Source organism: Pristiophorus japonicus, chromosome 1 (genome assembly GCF_044704955.1).
Source record: "Pristiophorus japonicus isolate sPriJap1 chromosome 1, sPriJap1.hap1, whole genome shotgun sequence".
NCBI classification, from domain to species: domain Eukaryota; kingdom Metazoa; phylum Chordata; class Chondrichthyes; family Pristiophoridae; genus Pristiophorus; species Pristiophorus japonicus.
The window spans coordinates 47,954,839-47,974,588 of record NC_091977.1 but is presented as its reverse complement, the minus strand read 5'-3'; the positions used below and the strand labels follow the sequence as shown (position 1 = coordinate 47,974,588).

Genomic DNA, 19,750 nt, shown 5'->3' with positions numbered 1-19,750 from the left:
AATTATACTCTGAGAAATTCGGTTTCCAATATGATCACAAAGCTGGCGGGGTGACAGTTGTGTACACGGGTCCGCGGCCCGAGCTAAATTTGACTTCAGGCCTCACTTAAATGCTGCTAGTGAGATGCAGGCTCGGGGAGTTGGAGAACCAACAGCATGTTGGAAAGTTCGGGCATATAAAGCATAACAATTTGCATACATTACACATTCATAATTGAGCTCTATATGTCAGTTATTAGAGCCCAGACAGCTAATTCCATGAAGGGTTTTTTGGAGCAGATCGCAAAGTCAGGATTTTCCAATCTCTGCTCACACCATCAAGCCTGGAAGCAATGTTCGCACCAATTGAAAATTGTTCCCGCCCTCCACAGTAGAAATGCCACTATAATTGCTTCAGTCTTCCATGAAATCAATAATGATTATGCCAAATAAATGGGTAAAATGTGTCGTGAGGATTGAAAAATGAAGGAGTGAATTAAAAGATTCAGATTTTCCTCCTCAGTTAAAGGCGAGCAATGGGTTCTCCTTTCTCAGAGAGCATTGCGACATTGGAGCTGCAGGTGGATGAACTCTGGAGCATCCACGATGCTGAGAATGATGTGAATAGCACGTTTAGTGAGTTGGTCTTACCGCAGGTAAAGGGTACACAGCCAGATAGGGAATGGATGGCCAACAGGAAGAGCAGTGCAAGGAAGGTAGTGCAGGGGTCCCCTGCAGTCATCCCCCTGCAAAACAGATACACCGCTTTGGGTACTGTTGAGGGGGATGACCCATCAGGGGAGGGCAGCAGCAGCCAAGTTCATGGCACCGCGGGTGGCTCTGCTGCACAGGAAGGCAAGAAAAAGAGTGGGAGAGCTATTGTGATAAGGGATTCAATTTTAAAGGAAATAGATAGACGTTTTTGCGGCCGCAACCGAGACTCCAGGATGTCTCGGAGCGGGTGCAGGGCATTCTGAAAAGGGAGGATGAACAGCCAGTTGTCGTGGTGCATATAGGTACCAACGATATAGGTAAAAAATGGAATGAGGTCCCACAAGACGAATTTAGGGAGCTAGGAGCTAAATTAAAAAGTAGGACATCAAAAGTAGTAATTTCAGGATTGCTACCAGCGCCACATGCTAGTCAGAGTAGGAATCGCAGGATAGCTCAGATGAATACGTGGCTTGAGGAGTGGTGCACAAGGGAGGGATTCAAATACCTGGGACATTGGAACCGGTTCTGGGGTTGGTGGGACCAGTACAAACCGGACGGTCTGCACCTGGACAGGTCCGGAACCAATGTCCTCGGGGGAGTGTTTGCTAGTGCTGTTGGGGAGGAGTTAAACTAATATGGCAGGGTGATGGGAACCTATGCAGGGAGACAGTGGGAAGTAGAATGGGGGCAGAAGCAAAAGATAGAAAGAAGAAAAGTAAAACTGGAGGGCAGAGAAAACTAAGGCAAAAAGCAAAAAGGGCCACATTACAGCAAAATTTTAAAGGGGCAAAGTGTGTTAGAAAGACAAGCTTGAAGGCTCTGTACCTCAACGCGAGGAGTAGTCAGAATAAGGTGGACGAATTAACTGCGCAGATAGCAGTTAACGGGTATGATGTAATTGGCATCACGGAGACATGGCACCAGGGTGACCAAGGCTGGGAATTCAACATCCAGGGGTATTAAACATTTAGGAAGGATAGACAGAAGGGAAAAGGAGGCGGGGTGGCATTGCTGGTTAAAGAGGAAATTAATGCAATAGTAAGAAAGGACATTAGCTTGGATGAAGTGGAATCGGTTTGGGTGGAGCTACGGAATATTAAGGGGCAGAAAACGCTAGTGGGAGTTGTGTACAGACCACCAACCAGTAGTAGTAAGTTTGGGGACAGCATCAAACAAGAAATTAGGGATGCATGCAATAAAGGTACAGCAGTTATCATGGGTGACTTTAATCTACATATTGATTGGGCTAACCACACCGGTAGCAATGCGGTGGAGGAGTATTTCCTGGAGTGTATTAGGGATGGTTTTCTTCACCAATATGTCGAGGAACCAACTAGGGAGCAGGCCATCCTAGACTGGGTGATGTGTAATGCGAAAGGACTCATTAGCAATCTTGTTGTGCGAGGCCCCTTGGGGAAGAGTGACCATAACGTGGTAGAATTCTTTATTAAGATGGAGTGTGACACAGTTAATTCAGAAACTAGGGTCCTGAACTTAAGGAAAGGTAACTTCGATGGTTTGAGGCGTGTATTGGCTAGAATAGACTGGCAAATGATACTTAAAGGGTTGACGGTGGATAGGCAATGGCAAACATTTAAAGATCACATGGATGAACTACAGCAATTACACATCGCTGCCTGGAGTAAAAGTAAAACGGGGAAGGTGGCTCAACCGTGGCTAACAAGGGAAATTAAGGATAATGTTAAATCCAAGGAAGAGGCATATAAATTGGCCAGAAAAAGCAACAAACCTGAGGACTGGAAGAAATTTAGAAATCAGCAGAGGAGGACAAAGGGTTTAATTAAGAGGGGGAAAATAGAGTACAAGAAGAAGCTTGCTAGAATATAAAAACTGACTGCAAAAGCTTCTATAAATATGTGAAGAGAAAAAGATTAGTGAAAACAAACGTAAGTCACTTGCGGTCGGATTCAGGTGAATTTATAATGGGGAATAAAGAAATGGCAGACCAATTGAACAAATACTTTGGTTCTGTCTTCACGGAGGAAGACACAAATAACCTTCTGGAAGTACTAGGGGACTGAGGGTCTAGTGAGAAGGAAGAACTGAAGGATATCCTTATTAGGTGGGAAATTGTGCAAGGGAAATTGATGGGATTGAAGACCGAGAATCCCCGGGGCCTGATAGTCTGCATCCCAGAGTACTTAAGGAAGTGGCCCGAGAAATAGTGGATGCATTGGTGCTCATTTTCCAACAGTCTATTGACTCTGGATCAGTTCCTACATACTGGAAGGTAGCTAATGTAATACCACTTTTTAAAAAGGGAGGGAGAGAGAAAGCAGGTAATTATAGACCGGTTAGCCTGACATCAGAAGTGGGGAAAATGTTGGAATCAATTATTAAGGATGAAATAGCAGCGCATTTGGAAAGCTTGACAGGATCGGACCAAGTCAGCATGGATTTATGAAAGGGAAATCATGCTTGACAAATCTTCTGGAATTTTTTGAGGATGTAACTCGTAGAGTGGACAAGGGAGAACCAGTGGATGTGGTGTATTTGGACTTTCAAAAGGCTTTTGACAAGGTCCCACACAAGAGATTGGTGTGCAAAATCAAAGCACATGGTATTGGGGGTAATATACTGACGTGGATAGAGAACTGGTTGGCAGACAGGAAGCAGAGAGTCGAGATAAATGGGTCCTTTGCAGAATGGAAGGCAGTGACTAGTGGAGTGCCGCAGGGCTCAGTGCTGGGACCCCAGCTCTTTACAATATACATCAATGATTTAGATGAAGGAATTGAGAATAATATCTCCAAGTTTGCAGATGACACTAAACTGGGTGGCGGTGTGAGCTGTGAGGGGGACGCTAGGAGGCTGCAGGGTGACTTGGACAGGTTAGATGAGTGGGCAAATGCATGGCAGATGCAGTATAATGTGGATAAATGTGAGGTTATTCACTTTGAGGGCAAAAACGTGAAGACAGAATATTATCTGAATGGCGGCAGATTAGGAAAAGGGGAGGTGCAACGAGACCTGGGTGTCATGGTTCATCAGTCATTGAAAATTAGCATACAGGTACAGCAGGCGGTGAAGAAGGCAAATGGTATGTTGGCCTTCATAGCTAGGGGATTTGAGTATAAGAGCAGGGGGGTCTTACTGCAGTTGTACAGGACCTTGGTGAGGCCTCACCTGGAATATTGTTTTCAGTTTTGGTCTCCTAATCTGAGGAAGGACTTTCTTGCTATTGAGGGAGTGCAGCGAAGGTTCACCAGGCTGATTCCCGGGATGGCAGGACTGACATATGAGGAGAAACTGGATCAATTGTTCCTTTATACATTGGAGTTTAGAAGGATGAGAGGGGATCTCATAGAAACATCTAAGATTTTGATGGGATGGGATAGGTTAGATGTGGGTAGAATGTTCCCGATGTTTGGGAAGTCCAGAACCAGGGGACACAGTCTTAGGGTAAGGGGTAGGCCATTTAGGACTGAGATGAGGAGAAACGTCTTCACTCAGAGAGTTGTTAACCTGTGGAATTCCCTGCCACAGAGAGTTGTTGATGCCAGTTCATTGGATATATTCAAGAGGGAGTTAGATATGGCCCTTCCGGTTAAGTGGATCAAAGGGTATGGAGAGAAAGCAGCAAAGGTGTACTGAGGGAATGATCAGCCATGATCTTATTGAAAGGCGGTGCAGGCTCCAAGGGCCAAATGGCCTACTCCTGCACCTATTTTCTATGTTTCTATGTTTCTATGTTGCTACCTTAGCTTGGGTGACCACACACACTGGTATTGTCTCACTTACCTTGCCATCCTGGTACGCTGGAAGTGGAGCAGAGGGATCAGAGGGAGTGGAGTCCTCAGCTATATTGTCTCAACAAGGACCGGCATCTCTTGGTTTGATTTTTGGCACAGCTGCCATTACTGCCTTTGTTGGCTGATTTGTGCCCGGAGCTGTCGGATTTTATCTAAACACAGGATGTGGTCTGCTTTGGGGGAGGCGATGATTTGGCACTTGTTTAATTCCCTTAAAACGCCTCTTGCATCCTCTAACTCCTCACCCAATCTGGTATTTTCTGCCTGCAGTTCAATATTTGATCTAGTTGTCTTTGCATACAATGTGCTTTGTCATGGCCCTTTTGCTCACAGCGTAACTGGTTGTGAAGGACAGAAATGCTTTCCTGCCAACTGTTGCTTTCTTCTTGCAACTTGTCTATCTGTTCTTTTAAGTCTTTGGTTTTCTTGTTTAACTGTACAATGCACAAGTATGCTCTGTAAGCTAACTTACCTCGACCTTTTTTCAGTTTAAGTTTGCTTTTCTGGACATCCTCAGAGAATCTGTCAAGAATATAATCATAGTCCCGGTTGCTATCTTCTAGAATTTTTAGAAGATTCATCGCTGCAGAAGCACTGGCTTTTCCTTTCAGGCCGACTATTAACTGTTCCCGGTGATATGTCAACGCCATTTTATTTCTGCTTTTACTTTTAACACTCTCTCTCAGTCTCCCTTCTTTCAGAGAGTCTCCTACCCAGCCTAAGCGACAATCACGAGCGGTCGACCAAGTCTCCCCGGTCCTCGAACCAGAACCTTACAACTCCCAACACTGTGATGCCACTTCTGACACCACTGTAAGATTTGGATCACAGGTCACACACAGATTACCCAAAAGGTCTTGGGAGTTGTGAGGCATTTTATTAAGGAGCGGCAGTTATAAGCATAATCAGATACAACACGTGTTTGGGATAGATATAGTGGGACATACAACCTGTGACAGATGAGAACGATCTACGGCTCTGGAACAGAATGGACGGACATTATGGCAGAATGGTGGTCTCTGAACAGATCCTGAGCTGGTGGAGGTGTTAGGCCAAAGCCCGCATGAGGTCCACCTTGAGGAAACTCTCTCCTCAGTCTGCCTGTTTCTCTCTCTCGGTTGCCCGTTTTTATATCTTATTTCAGCGGGCCGGTGGATACCTTACAGCAATCATTTTTTACCCATTCAGTTGACCAATCACAGGAGAGAGGGTACCTATGAGGTCATTTTCTTCCTTATCTCTGTCTGAATGTCTTGTTGCCCTCTCAATGAGCAGAAATTTTCTCCAATTAAATATTGGGAAGTCCGAAGCCATTGCCTTTGGTCCCCACCACAAACTGTGTTCCCTAGCCACTGACTCTATCCCTCACCCTAGCATCTATCTGAGGCCAAACCAGACTGTTCGCAACATAGGCATCATATTTGACCCTGAAATGAGCTTCCGGCCACATATCCGCAGCATAACTAAAACCGCCTATTTCCACCTCCGTAACATCGCCCATCTCCGTCCTTGCCTCAGCTCATCTGATACTGAAACCCTCATCCATGCCTTTGTTACTTCTCGACTTGACTACTCCAACGCACTCCTGGCTGGCCTCCCACATTCTATCCTTCGTAAACTTGAGGTTATCCAAAACTCGGCAGCCCGTGTCCTAACTTGCAGCAAGTCCCGATCACCCATCACCCCTGTGCTCGCTGACCTACATTGGCTCCCGGTTTAGCAACGCCTTGATTTCAAAATTCTCATCCTTGTTTACAAATCCCTCCAAGGCTTCGCCCCTCCCTATCTCTGTAATCTCTTTCAGCCCCACAACTCCACGAGATGCCTGCGTTCCTCAAATTCTGCCCCCTTGAACATCCTGGATTATAACTGCTCAACCATCGGTGGCCATGTCTTCAGCTGCCTGGGCCCTAAGTTCTAGAATTCCCTCCCGAAACCTCTCCACCTCTCTATCTCTCTTTCCACTTTTAAGACGCGCCCTAAAACCTACCTCTTTGACCAAGCTTTTGGTCATCTGCTGTAATTGTTTCTTATGTGGCTCGGTGTCAAATCTATTTGTTTTGTCTGATAACACTCCTGTGAAGCACCTTGGGACATTTTACTACGTTAATAGCGCTGGTCACAGGAATGTGGGAAGGGAGGACCTTGAGATAATCACTATCACTATGGGGGTAGTGCTGGATAGGCTAATGGGACTCAAGGTAGACAAATCCCCTGGTCCTGATGAAATGCATCCCAGGGTATTAAAAGAGATGGCGGAAGTTATAGCAGATGCATTTGTTATAATCTACCAAAATTCTCTGGACTCTGGGGAGGTACCAGCGGATTGGAAAGCAGCTAATGTAATGCCTCTGTTTAAAAAAGGGACAGACAAAAGGCAGGTAACTATAGGCCGGTTAGTTTAACATCTGTAGTGGGGAAAATGCTTGAAGCTATCATTAAGGAAGAAATAGCGGGGAATCTAGATAGGAATAGTGCAATCAAGCAGACGCAACGTGGATTCATGAAGGGGAAATCATGTTTAACTAATTTACTGGAATTCTTTGAGGATATAACGAGCATGGTGGATAGAGGTGTACCAATGGATGTGTATTTAGATTTCCAAAAGGCATTCGATAAGGTGCCACACAAAAGGTTACTGCAGAAGATAAAGGTACGCAGAGTCAGAGGAAATGTATTAGCATGGATCGAGAATTGGCTGGCTAACAGAAAGCAGAGTCGGGATAAATGGGTCCTTTTCGGGTTGGAAATCGGTGGTTAGTGGTGTGCCACAGGGATCGGTGCTGGGACCACAACTGTTTACAATATACATAGATGACCTGGAAGAGGGGACAGAGTGTAGTGTAACAAAATTTGCAGATGACACAAAGATTAGTGGGAAAGCGGGTTGTGTAGAGGACATAGAGAGGCTGCAAAGAGATTTAGATAGGTTAAGCGAATGGGCTAAGATTTGGCAGATGGAATACAATGTCGGAAATTGTGAGGTCATCCACCTTGGGGAAAAAAAACAGTAAAAGGGAATATTATTTGAATGGGGAGAAATTACAACATGCTGCGGTGCAGAGGGACCTGGGGGTCCTTGTGCATGAAACTCTTTTGAGTTCCTTGTGCATGAATCCTTGTGCATGAATCCCAAAAAGATAGTTTACAGGTGCAGCAGGTAATCAGGAAGGCAAATGGAATGTTGGCCTTCATTGCGAGAGGGATGGAGTACAAAAGCAGGGAGGTCCTGCTGCAACTGTATAGGGTATTAGTGAGGCCGCACCTAGATTACTGCGTGCAGTTTTGGTCACTTTACTTAAAGAAGGATATACTAGCTTTGGAGGGGGTACAGAGATGATTCACTAGGCTGATTCCGGAGATGAGGGGGTTACCTTATGATGATAGATTGAGTAGACTGGGTCTTTACTCGTTGGAGTTCAGAAGGATGAGGGGTGATCTTATAGAAACATTTAAAATAATGAAAGGGATAGACAAGATAGAGGCAGAGAGGTTGCTTCCACTGGTTGGGGGGACTAGAACTAGGGGACACAGCCTCAAAATATGGGGGAGCCAATTTAAAGCCGAGTTGAGAAGGAATTTCTTCTCCCAGAGGATTGTAAATCTGTGGAATTCTCTGCCCAAAGAAGCAGTTGAGGCTAGCTCATTGAATGTATTCAAATCACAGATAGATAGATTTTTAACCAATAAGGGAATTAAGGGTTACGGGGAGCAGGCGGGTAAGTGGAGCTGAGTCCACGGCCAGATCAGCCATGATCTTGTTGAATGGGGGAGCAGGCTCGAGGGGCTAGATGGCCTACTCCTGTTCCTAATTCTTATGTTCTTATGTTCTTATATATAAATAAAAGTTGTTGTTGTTTCAAGAGACAGCTTGCTTATTTTTAAGGCTCCTTCCTAAATCTCTTGAAGGCCTATTTTTCTCCCTCTGACCTCACAACTCAGCTCTCTGTGCAACTCTTTTCCTGACATCATTGAAATCCTTGTGTGTCCTCAGCTTAAGCAAACTGCTGAGCTAGGGAACCCATAACAGACTATTATTTCTTCCAATCCACAATTTCTTACAGGCGCCATATAAATCCAAGTCTTTTTTTCTTTTTATTATAAACCTTCATAATCTTGAGTCATCACCATCATAGGCAGTCCCTTGGAATCGAGGAAGACTTGCTTCCACTCCCAAAGTGAGTTCTTTGATGGCTGAACAGTCCGATACGAGAGCCAGAGACGATATTACAGGTGGGACAGACATTCGTCGGGGGAAGGGGTCGGTGGGGCTGGTTTGCCGTGTGCTCCTTCCGCTGCCTGCGCGGTAAGATCACCCCTCTATCGCACAGGCAGCGGAAGGAGCACACGGCAAACCAGCCCCACCGACCCCTTCCCTCGACGAATTTCTGTCCCACTTATACAAATGCAAAGACTACCTAAACCCAATTTGTGGTTTGCTCAGTTTTTCTCATTGAAATTAATGGGCACAAAATTGGGCTGTACTTCCCACCTCATGACACACCCACAGTTAGACACTTACCAACATAAACATAGCCCTCTGCCCACAGTCACACTGATGTAGTGATTCTGAAGGCCTATCCATCGGATTTCCTCCTATCTCTCCCGTCCTTATCCTCACAAGTTTGGAGTCAGATATGTCATTCTTGGCCTTCAGATGTTCGTAACTGCTTGTTATTTATGTTCATGCTGTTCATGTAGCTTTAGCTATGCAAAACGATCTACTTCATTCCATTATCAGACTATTGTACCCCATGGAAGGAATCATTAAATTCCCAAATATATTTTCCATTCTATTCTCGCACACTGGTTAATTTACACATTTTAAACCAGTTTTGTTAAACAATGTCAAAATCCTAACTTAGCATTATAATATGGTTATTAGCAGTAATGGAAGAAACATAGGGGTTCGGCCACAGTTGGTCAAATTAAAGATACATGAAACAACCTTCCCAGTACATAAACAGCAGATAGCTAGCGTGGAAACAAGGTCATATGTGACTGCCATGGTGCAGAATGTTATAACATCCGCAGGGAACCAAAAATATAAGCAGATTCTAAGCACCTATCCAGCCATTCTAATATTAGTCTGAAGAGACTATTGTCTCATGTTCTAATACAATCATCTAAACACAGTATTATTCGTGTCACAATTTCATTCACATAACCATATATATTTTAGATACCCTCATTTCTAACACTGACACTTAACACAACTATAAAATTCTGTGGCTATTTTAGTTTATCTATTAATACAAAATTCACATACATATAATATTCAATAGGAACATCAAACAAAATATTTATACTAATTAGCATACAACATTATATTTATATATGTACTCTACATATGCACTCTTTATACACATCACATATTCATAAAATATTTTAATATTTTCATACAAATGGTCAAAAAACAACCCTAACAGGGCCTGGAGTTTCCACTCAGTTGCACTGTTTCGGCCAAAGATCGGCCAAACCAACGCAAAAGATCGCAGAATTTCAAGCTCAAATTATGCTCAGTGTAAATCGAGTTTCCACAATCTTTTGCACTAGTTTAAAGAAGTTCGCGCTGGCCCCACCCACAAAACTGGCCACGCCCCCATAATGAATTAATCACCATTGGTTTCCGCTTATTGAGCTCACTTGCATGCCTTCAAGGAGGCTTCAAAAATTAAGCTGGTTTTGTAGCTGCAAGGACACTAATAAGCACATTTTAAAAGTTTTTGAATATAATTTTTAAAAATTTACTAAGAAACTGGCTACTGTACTCCAATATAACTAGGAAATGGTTATGTATAGTTTTTTTTTAAAGTCATTTTCAGTCATTTAAAATCAGATTACTCACTGATGGTGGACTAGGCACTCTTGATTAAAATGGTTTTTTTGTGCTAAACCCATTTTCAGCTGTATTAATCAAACTGCACCAAGTTACCACTCTTAAATACAATATGGAATATTTTTTAAAGCAAAACATTTTTATTTTTAATTACTTTCTAAAACATTGTCCGATTGCGCTGGTTAGGGCAGATTTTGCAAGTTAGTTTGAGTAGAAACCTGACAAACAAATGTTGCGCTATGATTGGTCTAGAAGTCTAGAAGATCTGAGCAGTGACAAAGCTTAATGTTTCAGCGGCCCAATCACGCCAATAGAAAAAAAATCATGAGATTTGAGAGTTCAATGAGTCAGGCTTTATTTTAGTTAGAAATCATGTCTCTGACGATAAATTCGCGAGAGTTGGCATGTCTGTAAATGATTGAGGCTGACAGCATGACCAACAAGTGACACTGTCACATTTGAACGAGAGTCAGGATCACGAGTAGAGAAAAGTATCTATACTCCCACTGTAACTTCAGCAGAAGTTCACCAGAGCAGCCAGAAAGTCAGCTGGGAGCTGGCTACACCGGGCTCACAGCCTAATGCCAAGGCCTCTGGGACAGCCGTGTGGGGCAGAATCTCTCCCGTCTCTTGCAAGGCCATCGACAGAAGAGGGCCAAGAGCGGGGACATTGAACATAGGAGTTCCACCACCCCAGGTCTTCTTGGAGACTGAGCGTATGGTTAGCACAGGTACCTGAGGAGCATGACACAAATTGTACTGCTTTAATTCCTGCTCCATTTACACTGTGGTGTCTGGATCATCTCAACATGGTACCTCATGCCCATCATAAAGATTATATTGAAAGCACGTGAAGGAGGGAAGTGAAGTAGCTAACAGCTACGCCTGATCATATTTCACACATATACAGAACTTCCTCCAGTTCCTTATTCTGTGAACATGCAATGTATGCAAAACTGAGAGTTTAAAACCACAGAAAATCAAGCTGCTTTTTAATAATAGCTGCAGTAAGTGCCATAGTTAGTACTGTAAGTACTTTAACTCTTTAATGTCTTCCTCATGATTTCTCACTGGTTATTCACAAACCTGGTTGTTATTTTATGTATATTTTCTAGGTATTCTCTTTAGCTGTTACTGGCTACTAATTCTTTCCTTTAAGGGAACATGTCTTAGGCTGTTACCTACACAAAGATACAACATTAAAATAAGTTTGGAAATATGCTTAACTTAGTCAGGACAGAATGTATCATTCTAGGCATTTTGTCCTAAGAAATTCTCCAGCCCCCATTTAAAAGTCTAGTCATATACATCAGACATTAGAACTGTTTGGATGACACCATCAGAAGATAATTAATGATGTTTAAATGGTTTGGTCCATCTTGATTCATTCACTCCACGGTCCCTCCAGTGTGGCATCATATTGTTTCTTACACGATCATTGGGGGGTTTTGTCTGCACTACCCGATCTGGAAATGCCAAGTGTTGATCATTTTCTGTGTGAAGAAAAGCTCTCTGATAATCCGTCCCGCTTATTACAAGTTTAATCCTATATTCTACTAGCCATTTAATTTGAACTAGTTTACGTTTTCCTTATCTTATATACACTATTCGGCGCCCTCTCAGATGCTTCCTTTCCAGGCTGAAAAACACAGGTTTTCTCCAGCCTTTGCTCACAGCTCTGACCTTTCACACTGGAGAATATACTCGTGTCTCTTCTTTGCACTGCTTCAAGTGCTGGAAGAATCCTGCGAGCAGAACAGGACACAGTGCTCAAGGTGCAATCCGACCAGATAACTATACAGTTTGATCACAACTTCTGTTGACTTGCCTGTTTTGGCAATGTAGTTCAGCATTCTTTGGCTTCATTGACTGTTACTCTGCATTGGCTGGATCTGTCGAGCATTGAATCTACTAAGACTCCTGGGTCTCTTTCAACTTCATCCTTAGTTATTTCAATTCCATTCATAGAGTACATGTTGCTCATTTTTCCTTCCTAAATGTAGGACTTTACACTTGTCCACATTAAATTTCACCTTCCACTGTTTTGCCCACTAACATATTTTGTTCAATTCATTCTGTAGTTTCTGGGCCACCACAATTGATTCCAGTGCCCCTCCTCGGGTGATATTGTTTACAACTTTGGCTAATTTGTATTGAATTTCTGAATCTACATCATTGATGTAAATCACTCCAAAACAAGGGATCCGACAGCCAATTTCGTATCCATTCCCAAGATTTATTCTGAATCTCTACAGCTTTGAACTTAACTAGTATCCTTTTGTGTGGGACTTTATCAAATGTACTCTTAATTCCAAGTCACTTAATTCAAATTATTGGAGCATTCATTTTTTTGAAATGTAAAAGACCTCAAATAGTTGTTTTTGCTGAAAAACTATCCAGCTCCCCTCAACTTGTACTTTTGGTTTTTCCACTGCAGTCTAGCTCTGCAGTGTGAGCTAATGTGATATTCGAAGATCAAACAGGTGCCAGACGATTTGGTTAGCATGACCTGCACTTTCATCTTTTCCACTGAACAGTAAGACACAGCTGCCCAATGTCACCGTGCTGCTGGTTTTCTAAAATACAAGAAGTTTATGTCGGCCGCCATATGCCCAACCTGGAGCGTATCCTGGGTGTCAGTTGGTGTTTGTGTTACAATGATGAAAAATGCCCTAGAAATTCCTCTTGGGCGGGGGTGCAAAACGCCTGGTGTCGGATTGACCGCCCTTTATACGCAGCAGCTGATATTCAGTTTCACTGCAGTCAATGGAATTGAATATCAGGCATTGCGTATAGCAGGCAGTATAACGGGTGGCCAATTCAATACCACCCATTTTGTGTCACCCCCCCACCCCCCCCCGAGACGAATTTCTAGGCCAATTGTAGCCCTTGGTGGTTGTGAGCGTAACTAGGCTTTTGCAAATAGCAGCTTGAATGTTTGTCCTGCTGCAGTAATGGTATGCTGTGGCTCAGTGGGTGGCACTCCCACCTCTGAATCAGAAAGTTGTGGCTTCAAATCCCACTGCAAGGGCTTGAGCACAAAAATCTAGGCTGTCACTCCAGTGCAGTGCTGAGGGAGCGTTACACTGTCAGAGGTCTGCCTTTTGGATGAGACGTTAAACTGAGGTCCCGTCTGCTCTCTTGGGTGGATGTAAAACATCCCATGGCATTATTTCGAAGAATTGCAGGGGAGTTATCCCTTGGGGCCAAAACTGCCCCTTTCTCTAAGGCCTCTGGCCGCATGAAAGCGTCAGCCACGGGTCCCTGCGGGATGGCCACCGAGTCTCCGTGGAGAGGGCGCCATTTTAAAAATTGCCCTTCCTCAGGTTTGGAGTGGTGTGTGGGACTGCTTTTCCCGTTTTCCCCTCTCAGTGGATACAAGCCCAGTCGATCCAGTCTCTCCTCATATGTCAGTCCTGCCATCCCGGGAATCAGTCTGATGAACCTTCGCTGCACTCCCTCAATAGCAAGAACATCCTTCCTCAGATTAGGAGACCAAAACTGAACACAATATTCCAGGTGGGGCCTCACCAAGGCCCTGTACAACTGCAGTAAGACCTCCCTGCTCCTATACTCAAATCCCCTAGCTATGAAGGCCAGCATACCATTTGCCTGCTTATAAAAGATGATTCACCATGCTGCTTCTCCACTCTGGAGTCTGAATAAAGAGACTAAGGTCACAACAGTTTGAGCTTACAATACAGTCCTGTGGATTTATTCTGAACACAACAGATAGTAAGTGTGACAAGAAATGGGTGCGAATGTCAATATTGAAAGTTATACATTTCAAAATTCAGTGTGCACCAAAATGTGCATTGAAACCCCTTGTTCCCTTCATGGTGAATGACAAGTGAGTATATATTTCTCGATATTCTGTGCCTTCATATAATGACTGCGTTATTTTTTTTAAACTTCTACCAATTCTTTTAGAATTTTTCCTGTCCATGGCCATTTCAGTAGCAGTTTCTGACCCCTTCTCCTGCATGTTCTTAAAATCTCAGCAGCATTTCTCGCACTGCCTCATTATTTCAGGACTTTTATTAGTTTTCCGATTTGCCATTTTTTGGCCATTGCTCATTCTGTTGAGTACTTACATCTGATTCAGGTACGGGCCATTCCTGCAAATATACTCCATTGACCGCACCGCGCCCCCCTACCCCCACAACCTGACTCTTTCCAACCCCCTGAGCTGGAAGCTGCACAAGAATAACGAGTGAGCACCTTTCTGTCCTCCCAAACACCTTAGGGGCCAGGCAAGTCCAAAGATATCCTTATTGCACCCTACCTAGCAGACCCAAGTGCCCTGCCAAGGTTGGACTCCAATTCACACAATGAGTAACGTCACTCAAATGCAACCATGTAAGACCTTGATAAGATAAATAATATAATCATAGATTTTGCAGCAATAATACAAATACTAATTACATCTGTATTTCTAAAGGTTAATTTTTCACAGCCTGGAACACTACAGGAATTGGAACAACTAGCTGCTTATGAGTTTCGGATGCGCTGCAAATCTATTTCAACAACCAGCTTTTGGAGTCTGTGGAGTAATATATATTATGTCCCTCCTGGTAAGTAGTTATGATATATGAAATGTAAAATGATGTATGTAGCCCCCAATAGGCTATGGATGCTGGGTCAATTGAAATTTTGAAGATTGAGATCGATAGACTTTTGTAAGGTAAGGGTATCAAGGGACATGGTGAAAAGATGGGTAAATGGACATGAGGTACAGATCAGCAATTAGCTAATAGAATGGCGGAGCAAGCTCGAGTGGCTGATTGGCCTCCTGTTCCTCTGTTCCTGTCATTTATTGTGCCTCCCCAGAACAAGCAAAATTTGAAGCCATTGATATGTGCTCCACAGCTGGTGCTGATCACTCCCTGATGAGAGGGGCTGGTGCAATCAGACAATCAATAAATAGATTTGAAAAAATAACACGAAAGACCAACCTTGTATTGTACAGAGGGAGAATAAAGCTTCATCAGATCTGTACCTCACAACTTACACAGCTCCACAATCTCCATCTGTGTCTATATAGTTTCTCTCCCCGTCTGTATATCACAAGCCATTTTGTCGGTAAATGTGATCCTATTCAAATTTTCAGCATTTGCAGCTTTCCTTATTTCTTTCTAGTTCTCGGTTTGGATTTGGCCGCAGTCATTAACCAACTTCCCAGGTGTTTTAATTAGTAGCTGAAAATAGTTCACGGTAATCTGTTGCTGGGTCACTAATTTATGAAGTTCCTGGAGCTATCACTTGTCTAAATTACTATCAGGTACGAACAGAGCCCAGTTACAACATGCAATTACAGTAACAGTTCATTACACACATTTACACATTGCTACGTCAGAGCAGTGCCTTGACATGGAACCAAGTTCTCTGAGAAGTCCAAGCTAAAGGGGTGTGCTGCAAAAGTGTATGACGATGCATATTTAAAGTATACATTAACTATACTCACTTTGCTGGGCAAATCCTTAGTGGCAACCTGCCATATATAATTAATTCCATATGAAACTGTTTTGATTTAGAAACATAGAAACATGGAAATCTACAGTGCAGAAGGAGGCCATTTCGGCCTATCGTGTCCGCGCCAGCTTTCAAAGAGCCACACGGCCCTTGGTCAGCAGCCCTGAAGGTTACATATAAACCTATGAACAATGGCGGAAAGGTAAAGAGCACCCAGCCCAACCAGTCCGCCCCACACAACTACGACACCTCCTGCACCGCAACATTCTACACTCCATCCCAACCGGAGCCATGTGATCTCCTGGGAGAGGCAAAAAACAGATAAAAACCCAGGCCAATTGGGAGAAAAAAATCTGGGAAAATTCCTCTCCGACCTATGCAGGCGATCAAAACTAGCCCAGGAGATCACCCTGACCGTATTCAATTCCCTGCAGTATTTACCATCGTATCTGCACCAGCCACCAAGAGATTATCCAGTCTAATCCCATTTACCAGCTCTAGGTCCGTAACCCTGCAGGTTACGGCACTTCAAGTGCCCATCCAAGCACCTTTTAAATGTGGTGAGGATGTGGGATGTATTGGGACTGATATTATTCACTTAGATTTATTCGCAGGAGAGTTATAGGATTTGTCAACACTGCACGACTTTTGATTAGAGATAACTTAAAAAGGCACGTGAACAAAATGGCCTGACTGAAAATTGTACTTTATCCAATTATTCTTACGAATCAGCTTGGTCTGCGTGCCAGAGTACCACAGAAACGAAAGCCATCTTGCAGCATAGACTCCACCTTTTTTCTATTTTAATTTGAAATGGAAACCAGTTTTCCAGTACTGAGGATAAAAGCCTGGGCACAGGTGTAATGAAAAATAATTTTACATTTATCAAGTCATCAATCAAAAAGGTAAATAAATATAGCTTTACGTTTTTACACGGAGGAGAGGATTAATGGTTAATGTCTCCACTGATTATCATTGTTAAAAAGCTGGGAGGAATTGTCACTAGCAGCTATGCCCCATAGGATTAGCCTTTGCATAGCGTGACACTGCAGGATGCCCAAACTAATCTGCTTTTCCAACCAACAGAGGTCTAACTGGAAACTTTCCTGAACAGCACAAAGAGTGGCTCATAACAGATTACTGGGAATGCACGATTACCTTCATAGAGTGAAGTTGAAAAACAGTTCTTGTTTCTGGGATGGAGGGATTGTCCTACGAGGCAAGATTGAGTAGACTAGGCCTATATTTCTCAGGGTTTAGAAGAATGAGGGGTGATCTCATTGAAACATGTCAAATTCTTAAGGGGCTTGATATAATAGATGCTGGAAGGATGTCTCCCCTGGCTGGGGAGTCTAGAACTAGGGGGGGTCACAGTCTCAGAATAAGGAGTTGGCCATCTAGGACTGAGATGAGGAGAAATTTCTTCACACAGAGGGTTGCGAATCTTTGAAATTCTCTAACTCTGTGGATGCTCAGTCGTTGAAACATAGAAACATAGAAAATAGGTGCAGGAGTAGGCCATTCGGCCCTTCGAGCCTGCACCACCATTCAATATGATCATGGCTGATCGTGCAACTTGAGTACCCCGTTCCGGCTTTCTCTCCATACCCCTTGATCCCTTTAGCCGTAAGGGCCACATCTAACTCCCTTTTGAATATATCTAACGAACTGGTCTTAACAACTTTCTGTGGTAGAGAATTCCACAGGTTCACAATTCTCTGAGTGAAGAAGTTTCTCCTCATCTTGGTCCTAAATAGCTTACCCCTTATCCTTAGACTGTGACCCCTGGTTCTGGACTTCCCCAACATCGGGAACATTCTTCCTGCATCTAACCTGTCCAATCCCATCAGAATTTTATATGTTTCTATGCGATCCCCTCTCATTCTTCTAAATTCCAGTGAATATAAGCCTATTCGATGCAATCTTTCTTCACATGTCAGTCCTGCCATCCCGGGAATCAGTCTGGTGAACCTTCGCTACAATCTCTCAATAACAAGAATGTCCTTCCTTAGATTAGGAGACCACAATCTTCAAGGTGTGGCTTCACCAAGGCCCTGTACAACTGAAGCAAGACCTCCTTGCTCCTATACTCAATTCCTCTCGCTATGAAGGCCAAAATGCCATTTGCCTTCTTCACTGTCTGCTGTAGCTGCATGCCAACTTTCAATGACTGGTGTACCATGGCACCTCCCCCATTTCCTAATCTGTCACCATTCAGATAATATTCTGCCTTCTTGTTTTTGCCACCAAAGTGGATAACCTCACATTTATCCACATTATACTGCATCTGCCATGCATTTCCCCACTCACCTAACCTGTCCAAGTCACCCTGTAGCCTCTTAGCATCCTCCTCACAGCTCACACTGCCACCCAGCTTAGTGTCATCTGCAAACTTGGAGATATTACATTCAATTCCTTCGTCTAAATCATTAATGTATATTGTAAATAGCTGGGGTCCCAGCATTGAACCTTGCAGTACCCCACTAGTCACTGCCTGCCATTCTGAAAAGGACCTGTTTATTCCTACTCTTTGCTTCCTGTCTGCCAACCAGTTCTCTATCCATGTCAATACATTACCCCCAATACCATGTGCTTTAATTTTGCACAATAATCTCTTGTGTGGGACCTTGTCAAAAGCCTTTTGAAAGTCCAAATACACCACATCCACTGGTTCTCCCTTGTCCACTCTACTAGTTACATCCTCAAAAAATTCTAGAAGATTTTGTCAAGCATGAGTTCCCTTTCATAAATTCATGCTGACTTGGACCGATCCTGTCACTGCTTTCCAAAAGCGCTGCTATTACATCTTTAATAATTGATTTCAACATTTCCCCCACTGCCGATGTCAGGCTAACCGGTCTATAATTCCCTGTTTTCTCTCTCCCTCCTTTTTTAAAAAGTGGGGTTACATTAGCTACCCGCCAATCCATAGGAACTGATCCAGAGTCTATAGAATGTTGGAAAATAGCCACCAATGCATCTACTATTTCTAGGGCCACTTCCTTAACTACTCTGGGATACTGACTAACAGGCCCAAGGGATTTATCGGCCTTCAATTCCATCAATTTCCCTAACAAAATTTCCCGCCTAATAAGGATTTCCTTCAGTTCCTCCTTCTCGCTAGACCCTCGGTCCCCTAGTATTTCCGAAAGGTTATTTGTGTCTTCGTTAGTGAAGACAGAACCAAAGTATTTGTTCAATTGGTCTGCCATTTATTTGTTCCGCATTATAAATTCACGTGATTGTGACTGCAAGGAACCTACATTTATCGTCACTAATCTTTTTCTTTTCACATATCTATAGAAGCTTTTGCAGTCATTTTTTATGTTCCCTGCAAGCTTACTCTCATACTCTATTTCTCCCTCCTAATTAAACCCTTTGTCCTCCTCTGCTGAATTCTAAATTTCTCCCAGTCCTCAGGTTTGCTGCTTTTTCTGGCCAATTTCTATGCCTCTTCCTTGGACTTAACACTATCCCTAATTTCCCTTATTAACCAGGGATGTACAATGGTTCACGTTCTTCCATGTGATCTTTAGATGTCTGCCATTGCCTATCCACTGTCAACCCTTTAAGTATCATTCACAAATCTATACTAGCCAATTCACGTCTCATACCATCGAAGTTACCTTTCTTTAAGTTAGGACGCTAGTCTCTGAATTAACTGTGTCACTCTCCATCTTAATGAAGAATTCTACCATATTATGGTCATTCTTCCCCAAGGGGCCTCGCACAACAAGATTGCTAATTATCCTTTCTCATTACACAACACCCAGTCTAGGATGGCCAGCTCTCTAGTTGGTTCCTCGACATATTGATTTAGAAAACCATCCTTATACACGCCAGGTAATCCTCCTCCATCGTATTGCTGCCAGTTTGGTTAGCCCAATCTATATGTAGATTAAAGTCACCCATGATAACTGCTGTACCTTTATTGCATGCATCCCTAATTTCCTGTTTGATGCCATCCCCAACC

General features: G+C 43.3%; 1 protein-coding gene across 1 annotated transcript in view; it reads left to right on the top strand.

Moving 5' to 3' along the window:
- LOC139259473 (interleukin-6 receptor subunit beta) overlaps positions 1 to 19,750 on the top strand; it is a 113,646-nt gene that overhangs the window by 35,509 nt on the left and 58,387 nt on the right. Inside the window, exon 7 of the mRNA XM_070875329.1 lies at positions 14,747 to 14,879. Within this exon, the coding sequence (XP_070731430.1) occupies positions 14,747 to 14,879 (133 nt within the window). The remainder of the gene's footprint in view (positions 1 to 14,746; positions 14,880 to 19,750) is intronic.